This window comes from Myotis davidii, unplaced genomic scaffold (genome assembly GCF_000327345.1).
Source record: "Myotis davidii unplaced genomic scaffold, ASM32734v1 scaffold61, whole genome shotgun sequence".
NCBI lineage: Eukaryota > Metazoa > Chordata > Mammalia > Chiroptera > Vespertilionidae > Myotis > Myotis davidii.
The window spans coordinates 1,943,163-1,952,278 of NW_006291729.1; the positions used below are offsets into that span (position 1 = coordinate 1,943,163).

At 54.5% G+C, this 9,116-nt stretch overlaps 1 protein-coding gene across 1 annotated transcript in view; it reads left to right on the top strand.

Annotated features, from left to right (window-relative positions):
* GREB1 (growth regulation by estrogen in breast cancer 1) overlaps positions 1 to 4,663 on the top strand; it is an 81,565-nt gene extending 76,902 nt beyond the window's left edge. Inside the window, exons 30-32 of the mRNA XM_015564943.1 lie at positions 214 to 414; positions 1,983 to 2,121; positions 3,485 to 4,663. Coding sequence (XP_015420429.1) covers positions 214 to 414; positions 1,983 to 2,121; positions 3,485 to 3,648 — 504 coding nt within the window. The 3' untranslated portion in view covers positions 3,649 to 4,663. The remainder of the gene's footprint in view (positions 1 to 213; positions 415 to 1,982; positions 2,122 to 3,484) is intronic.
* Positions 4,664 to 9,116: the final 4,453 nt, after the last annotated feature.

The window sequence follows — 9,116 nt, forward strand, 5'->3', positions numbered from 1 at the left end:
AGGTCAATGTCGATGATTTTTACTGATCGAGTTGATCAGTTCTCACCTGTCCCCCTTGGGGAAAACCTGATGTTTCTTAACAGAGAACTTTATCGTCCAAGTCGGTGTGTTCTCAGCACTGCCATGGGGCCCCCTTCCCTTGGCGGGGCCGCCGGCCTGGGTCCCTCCAGCCTGGCAGCCTGGGGAGTGCTGACGCCCCTCCTCCCCACACAGGTGTCCGACAACCCCGTGGCCGTCGTGCCCGCCCAGTACATCTGTGCGCCCGACAGCAAGCACCCATCCCTGGCGGCCCCCGCGCAGCTGCTGCTGGAGCGGTTCCTGCAGCACCACAGCCACCGCTTCTTCCCGCTGTCCCTGCGGAACCACGGCCACCCCGTGCTGCTGGTCGACTGCTACCTGAACCTGGGGTCCCAGGTAACTTGGTGCCTGCTGCCCGTCCACCTGGAGCTGCCTCGGGGGAAGCGCCAGGACCGAGGGCTTGGGATGCACTCAGCACCTGCGTCTCGGTGCTCCCCTCTTGACAGCCGGTGAAACAGGCTGCGGGGGTTTCCCTTTTTTCATGACCAAGTAAGAGGTTATTATTAGAGTCAGGAGCGTCCTGTCCCCCTCGGCAGCCTGCGCATCCCATCGCAGTGACCGTCTGAGACAATGATGGCAAACCTAGGACACGCCTGTCAGAGGTGACACGCGAACTCATGTTTTTGGTTGATTTCTCTTTGTTAAATGGCATTTAAATATATAAAATATCAAAAATATAAGTCTTTGTTTTACTATGGTTGCAAATATCAGAAAATTTCTATCTGTGACACGGCACCAGAGGTAAGTTAGGGTTTTTAAAATGCTGGCACGCCGAGCTCAGAAGGTTCGCCGTCACTGGGCTAAGAACACGTTTGCACAGCACAGGGGCCTCGGCACCAGGTTCCCACGTCAGGAGCCTTTCATCAGTTTCGCCAGCGGAGTGTCTCGCCAGCGCCCCCGCCCCCCATCTTCCAGGTGCTCAACACCCCAGATTTGCAGCTGAAGGAAGTAGTCCTGTCAAGTCCTTGTCGCTCTTGTACTAAGTGTCAGGTCCTGCAGTGCTGAGCCGCGTTTTACACTGCAGGTGCCGCCGCTTCAAATCAAGTCAGGCAGTCTCAGACCTGGTATACGTGTGTTCACATATTCACGCGTGTTCACATATTCACATGTGTTCACGTATTCCCATGTGTTCATGTGTTCACAGGAGAGCATGTGAATGGTCTGTTCCAATATAATACGCTAGGAATCAAACCCAACGCTGGTGCCAAACATTTCTTTAAAAAAAAAAAAAAAATATATTCTTAGTGTAATTGAAGTGTGTGTGTGTGTGTGTGTGTGTATGTGTGTGTGTGTGTGTGTTTGATTTCAGAGAGGAAAGGAGAGGGAGAGATAGAACCATTAGTGATAAGAGAGAATCATCGGCTGTCTCCTGCACGCCCCCTACTGGGGATCAGACCCACAACCCGGGCCTGTGCCCTGACTGGGAATCGAACCGTGACCTCCTGGTCGATGCTCAGCCACTGAGCCGTACTGGCTGGGTGCCAAAACATTTCCGATTCTCTGATTAGTTAATGCATAGATAAATCCGGATAATTCTCTTAGTGATAAGAGAGAATCATCGGCTGTCTCCTGCACGCCCCCTACTGGGGATCAGACCCACAACCCGGGCCTGTGCCCTGACTGGGAATCGAACCGTGACCTCCTGGTCGATGCTCAGCCACTGAGCCGTACTGGCTGGGTGCCAAAACATTTCCGATTCTCTGATTAGTTAATGCATAGATAAATCCGGATAATTCTCTTGGAGTTGAGTTTTAAGCTGTAGATTTGGAAATAATACAAAAAAATATTGTTTCTGGTCCCCCAAAACCTTGAGCGTGGCCGAGCGGTTGGCATGTTAGCGGTGAAGCCGTGGCGTGGCGTGGCTGAGCACATCACAAGAGCAGTGTCCCCTCGCTGTCTTCCAGATCTCCGTGTGCTACGTGAGCTCCAGGCCCCACTCCCTGAACGTCAGCTGCTCCGACTCCACGTTCAGCGGGCTCCTGCTCTACCTCTGCGACTCCTTCGTGGGGGCCAGCTTTCTGAAAAAGTTCCACTTCCTGAAAGGTAAGTTCCCGTCCTCTGCGTCCCCCGGGCCCTGACGTGAATGCTGGTGACCTGCTGCTGCTGAGGAGGTGGCTCCTGGTCGTAGTCCTCCTTCTCCAGTGGGTGCACGGAGGCTCAGAGAGGGACCGAAACCGCCAGCAAAGCCCAGGAAGGTGGGCGCGGGGTTCCGGGGTGCACATTCCCCCGCCCGCCCCCCGCCTGTTTGGGTGGAGATGAGACACATCCCCTTTCTTTTCGGCAAAAGGCAGAGATGTGTTCCTTTTCAGTGTATATTCTTTTTTAAAAAAATATTTTTTTAATTGATTTGAGAGAGGAAGAGAGAGGGAGAGGGAGATGGAAACAATGATGAGAGAGAATCATTGATCGGCTGCCTCCTGCATGCCCCCTACTGGGGATCAAGCCCGCAACTCAGGCATGTGCCCCGATTGGGAATCAAACCGTGACCTCCTGGTTCATAGGGCGACGCTCAACCACTGAGCCACATGGCCGGGCTCAGTGCAGATTCCTAACACCCTGCCCCAGGTCCCCACTGATGTCTCCTCCTCTGGGAAGGCGAGGTCCTCCTCCTCGTCTTGGGATACGGATGCTTCTGGACTTTTACGCGAGTCTTCCTCCTGCTGGAGTTGGTTTCCTGCGAGAGTATTCAGAGCGGCAGCCGTTTGTTCTGTCTGACTTTAAAACGACGTCCCGCCCAGCGGCGGGCCCTGACCGATGCGCTTTCCCCGGGTGGCCCTTCACGCTGACCTTGTCCAGCAGGTGTTCCCGGAGCCCCGCACAGGCTAAGGCCCTGAGTAGTGAGAGGCTTACAGCCATCTCTGCCCCTGGCAGTCTCTGCCCTGGGGGAGCAGCTTGTCTAAGGGAGGGCAGGCCGTGTAGGAGGAAGGTAGGAAGGTAGGTAGGTAGGAAGGTGGTGGTAGAAAGGCAGCCAGAGCAATGGAATGAATGGACATGAATGTCTTGATTGTGCTGGGATTGGAGAGGAGGGAAAGCTCACCTGGTGGGCAGGTGGGGACAGGTGGGAGCGGATCGCCTCGAGTGGGAGAAGAAGGTGGTGTTGGGCCTGGTAGGGCTGCAGCTGAGAGAGCTTGGTTTTGCATCCGACCAGTCTCTTGCCAGCTCTCCTTCTCTCTTGCCCGCTTGGCCACCGTTTCCTCCGCCTCCATGTTATCTCGCCGGCCGGTCGCATCGCCCTGTCTGCCTTGCTAACACTGGGAAGCATTCCCAAAGAAGCGGGGCCCGGGGACACGCGGCCCTCCCCTTCCAAGCGCAGCCTCTTTCTCTCTGCGAGCCGCAGGGTCCCGGCGCTGGGTTTCCGCGGGATACGCTCGCCCCGTCTTCACACGCTCTGCCGTTGTCCGTGCAGGGGCGACCTTGTGCGTGATCTGCCAGGACCGGAACTCCCTGCGCCAGACCGTGGTCCGCCTGGAGCTGGAGGACGAGTGGCAGTTCCGCCTGCGCGACGAGTTCCAGACCGCCAACGCCAAGGAGGACCGGCCGCTCTTCTTTCTGACGGGACGGCACATCTGAGGGCGGCGCCCGCAGGGTTTCCGGGAAGAGTGGAGTCTTCGGAACCTCATGCCGTTGAGGCTAAAGAATTCGAACCACGGGGTGTTTGAACAGAAACGGGCCGCAGACACTGTCTGGCACGTCCCTCGTGGCGGCCCAAAGCCCAGAGGTGACGGAGACTCCGGGAGGGACGGCGTCTGTGGGTGTCGAGCATCAGTAACGCACACCCGCCCTCCCGGTCCCGGGCCGGCTGCATCGCCCTGTGCTACGTCCAGGTCCATTTCACGAAGAACAAAGTTTCGCCGACTGTCATGCCATCCGTACGCTTCCATGGACGAACTTGCCTTTTCTCTTCGTTCTCAGTCTCTCGATTATCTTGCAGAGGTGCCAGACGATGGGTAGGATGTGAGCCGTGTAGGTTCCCTCACCATCTACTACAAAGCAATATTTTAAAAAAGAATGCTTTCACTGTAAAGGCCGGAGGCAAGAAAAAACAGTGGGTCACTACATAAGAATTGTGTCCTTGCCTAGAAGTTTGCTTTTTAAAAAGCCCAAAGGTATCAACTTGAATCAAGTAAAATGAACGGTTTTACTTCAGAGCAAATGCAGTTCTATTAAGATAGTAGAGGGTAGGCACCCTACCTCTTAGAAAGGGCAAAAGAGAAAAGAAACTTCTTTCTTTAAAAGATGGCAGGAAGGAAAGCTGGGTGCAGAGGCGGGTTGACCTGAAGAAACAGAACCTGCCTTACAAAGGAAAGAGGACCAAATGGTTCACTTGAAACGAACAATAAAAACCACCAAAGTGACACATAAACAGCTTGGTAAGAACTAGACTTCTGTCCACCATTTTTTTGAAGCTCAGTTTTCAGTTCCTTAAACAGCTTGACTTTTCTAATGAGTGCTTGGTCGCTGACCCAAGAGGCAGGGGGACAGGCAGATGACAGTAGGGATGTTCTTTGATACACTTCCACTTATCTGCCAGAATGTTTTTTTAAAAAATACTTTTATTGACTTTAGAGAGAGAGAAAGGGAGTGTGTGGGGTGGAGAGAAACATCGAAATGAGAGCAGGGATCCAGCCTGCAACCTGGGCACGTGCCCTGACCGCGAATTGAACCAGCAACCATTCGGAGCATGGGATGATGCCCAACCAACTGAGCCACACAGGCCAGGGCCAGAGTGTTTTTAAACCAGCATTATGGAGCACCGCCTCCAGGCCAGGCGTTGGGCCACAGTTATGATCTTGATTGATCCTTCCCACACCCAGTGTGGGTGGAATTACTCTCCCATTTGACAGATAAGAAGGTTGAGGTGCGGAGAGTGCACGGCACTGGAGAGGAACAGAGGTCTCATTGCTGGACTCTGGTCCCCAGAGTCCGTCTTCCCCCCACCACCTGCCTTATGAGCGGCCTGTCACCGTAGGAGACGCATAACGATACGGAAAAGTCAATCCTAGGATGCGTTTCTGTATGTCCGTCTTAGGCTTTTATAAGCACTCTCATGGATAACAGGTCAAGAAGATGTTATTTTTCAAGATGATGCCAAAGAATGAATGCCAGCCCTTTCTCCCCTAGGAAATAAAAAGCCCATGAGTATAACAGATTTTGGTCAACGTTTATGAAACCATTCCCTTGTACATGTCGTTATTCCTGTTTTGGAATAAAAGCATACCTTCTTTCGTTACATTTGTCTTTTGTACATAGGCAACTTGGTGCTGTTCTCCCCATTTTATTAATTTTAAAAAAATCCCACCTCAAACGAATATCCTTGTTGGTTCCAGTCTTACAAATAAAACTTATGCATTTGTTTCTTTGGGGGGTATTGACACCCTTTTGAGAGGAAGCTGTGTGGCAGTGCTTTCCAGGGGCTGCCTGCTTAACCAAACAGCATGGCAGAGAAGACAGTTTTGGAAAGGAAATAAGACCAAACCCACACTGGTAGGGGCATAGTCACACGAGGAAGAGTCGCTGAGAGAGAAAAGGCAAACAGGTGGACATGGAGGGAGCCGTGGCTGAAAATGTACGAAGGCGCGTGACACGCAGGACGGTGGCTTTCGGGTGCTGTGAGCTCCCCTGTGGCTAAAGCTGAAAGGGGACCTGGGGCTTCTGTTAGGAGGCTCATGGGAAATAAGCAATCAATTCCTCCCAGCTCTTCTGCCACACGCCCCGCACTCCCCCGGCTGAGGCCGAGTGTGGACAGGGGTGTGTCTAGACTAGAGAATAGAACTCGGGGTGGGGAGGAGACGGCTGTTTTCCATGACAAGCTTTGTATTTAATATTTTTTGACTTTATGAAATCTGTATCTTTACAGGCTCCCCAGGTAATTCCTTTTTTTTTTAAATCCTCACCCGAGGATATTTTTCCTTTGATTTTTAGGGAGATTTCAATGTTGTTTTCTTTTTACGTTAACAGCTTCAAGAGCGTCTGGGAATAAACCCGGGAGCTACGAATCCTTCATGGAAAACAACCAAATGGAGGAGACCCAGGACCTTCCCATCAATGATGAGAGAGAATCATTGATCGGCTGCTTTCTGCACGCTCCCTACTGGGGATCGAGCCCATAACCCGGGCATGTGTCCTTGACCAGAGTCGAACTTGGGACCCTTCAGGCTGATGCTCTAGCCACTGAGACAAACCGGCTAGGGCTCCCCAGGTCATTCTTACACCCAGTAACGTTCGGCCGCCACTCCCACAAGAGTGGGAAGAGCACAGACTTTGAGTTCATTTTAAGTTCTGGATTTCTGATGACACTTCACTAGCCTGGAAAACGGAGGCCCAATTTTCTGAGTGGCCTGAGGATTAGAGGTGAAAACATAGGTGCCTGCTCCCTCCTCCCCCTAATCTGGAGGAGAACCTGGACCATGGCGGGAGTCACTAGCACTGGGTGCCAGCGGGAGGCAGGCTCCGGCACCCCATCCACAGCCTTCAGCTCCTGCTTCTGCCCCACAGTGACAGCCATGGTGGGGCCAGGCCAGGCCAAGCGAGGCGCCCGGAGGAGGACAGCAGGGTGCAGGTCCTGTCTGACGCCAGCAGGTGGCTGGCACCCAGGGGCTGGCACAGGGCCAGGCAGTGCTTAGTGCTTGGGCCAGCCTCGCTGTGCACCGTGGCGTAGGTGCTCACCATGTGCATGAAGACGTAGATGCAGCAGCCCAGGTCTCCAGAGACCCAGGGGGAGTGTAACCACATGAATTGTAGTTCCATGGGCACGCTGACCATCATCATCATCATCCTCATCGCCATCACCATCGTCATGTCAACATCATCGCCGTCACTATCATCATTGCCATCATCGTCATCATCACCATCATCATTGCCATCACCATTAGCAGCAGCAGCAGCAGCGTAGAGAGAGCAGGGCTGAGCATGAGGTAGCTCAGCTGCCTTGGGGCCGTGTCCACGGCTTCAGCACCACGGTCGTGGACAGCGCATTGCTCCCAGCCTAGCACCAAGATGAGCAAATGGAGCTCGGTGCCCAGAGGGCGTGCCCACAGCAGCTGGAAGTCCAGGTTCATGGCTGGGCTGGGGTTGGGGCTCCCTTGGGCTGCTGGTCTCTGTCCCCCTGCCTCAGCCTACGCTCCCTTCTCAGTGCCTGCAGACTGGGGGCTCCCCGAGGGTGCCCCGGGCAAACTCAAATCACACAGATGTTTGCAGCAGATTTGTTTACAATTGCCAAAACCTGAAGGCAGCCAAGATGAAGGCACGTGGATGGGTAAATACGCTGTGGTCCTTCCACATAATGGAAGATTGTTTGGCGCCGAAAAGGAACGAGCTATTGAGCCATGAAAAGACATGGAGCTGGGACAGGTGGCGAGGTGAGCACAGAGGGTGTTTAGGGCGGTGAAGCTCCTCTGTAAGGTACTCCGGTGATGGATCTATGTCATTAAGCAGTTATCAAAACCATAGACTGGCCCGGCCATGTGGCTCAGTGGTTGAGCATCTCCCTATGAACCAGGAGGTCAGGGTTCGATTCCTGGTCAGGGCACATGCCCGAGTTGCAGGCTCCATCTCCCATAGGGGGCGTGCAGGAGGCAGCCGATCCATGATTCTCTCTCATCATTGATGTTTCTCTCTCTCCCTCTCCCTTCCTTTCTGACATCCATAAAGATACATTTTTTAGAAGGCCACAGAATGGACAGCATGAGGAGCGAGCCCTAGTGTGGACTCTGGGCTTGGGCCACTCTGGTGTGGGGTGTTGATGGTGGGGAAGGTTGTCTAGATGTGGGAACAGGGACATACGGGAACTCTCCTTTTAGCTCAATTTTTCTGTGAACCTAAGCTCCAAAAAATCCCACTAGTAAAACAAAACATCTAGTTTGTTAATCGAGAAAGAACCTGATGTGACTTTTTGCCATGCTGGGTCCTCCCCGCGGCGTGAGGCACTGTTGGAACTGAGGGTGAGTCGGGCCTGGATCCTGTTCTGAGAGCCCCTGAGGTGGCGGGGATGCTGAGTCATGAACTCAGGGAGCTCCCCTCAGGGATGCTGAGTCATGAACTTGGGGAACCCGTCACTCTGTGTCCACTAAGGGGCATGGGCAGGGAGGCCTCTGAGCTCCACTGCCCCCGCCCCCCCGCGCCCCCCTCGGCCAGGCGAGCCGCTCTGAGCCTGTTTCCACTTCTGGGAACGATGACCCCAACCTTGAGGATGAGAGAGGAAAAGCACTGGTGCGTGGAAGGAATCAGAAACGTCTGGTCGCCAACCCAACTGCGAACTCTCCCTGAAAGGTCAGTGGAGGGAGCAGCGTCAGGGGTGGAGAGGGCAGGGCAGGCTTGGGGAGGAGTCTCCCCGGGCCCAGGAGGCAGGCAAGTGGGAAAAGGAGGCGAGGAGGGGAGAGGCATCCTGGGAGCAGGTCGTCGCATGAGCGAAGGTTTAGGAAGGGCAGACCCCAAAGTGCTCTTGGGGGCTCCCAGGGGACGCCCAGGCTCTGTTCTGGGAGCCTGAGGGGAGGAGCACCCTGTGGGCTCCCAGCCGGGACACGGGGTGGGCGTGTTTCAGGGGAAGGTCAGCCTGGTTCCGAGGCCCCTGGGGGCGGGGACGAGCTCCTGGGGAGCCCTGTTGTAGGAAGAGGTGGGGAGTCTGCAGCTGATGGAAACCCAAAGTGAAACAGGCTCGGTTTTGCTGTCTGTGAAACGGAGCTACTACAGCCTGCCTCAGAGTGATTGTGAGGATGCCTCGCTGCTACCGCTTGTGAAGGTCCGGTACGCGCCAGGCATCGTGCCCAGTGCAAGGCCTCAAGTGCCCCCCAACAGCCCTCTGAGAGGGAGACTGTTTTTATCCCCGTGTTTCCCAGATAAGGAAGCCGGGGCTCCTCGAGGCTGAGTGTCTTGCCCTGAGTCAGGACGGCTTCTAAAGGTCAGAGTCAGACCGAGAGCCGAGGTCTGTGTGACTCAGACTCAGAGATTCCCTCACTGGGCAGCTTCTGGGGCCTGTCATCGTTCACATCCCGTCCTGATGTGTCCCAGGCACCTAGTGCCGGCTCTCGGCAGCCCTGCGT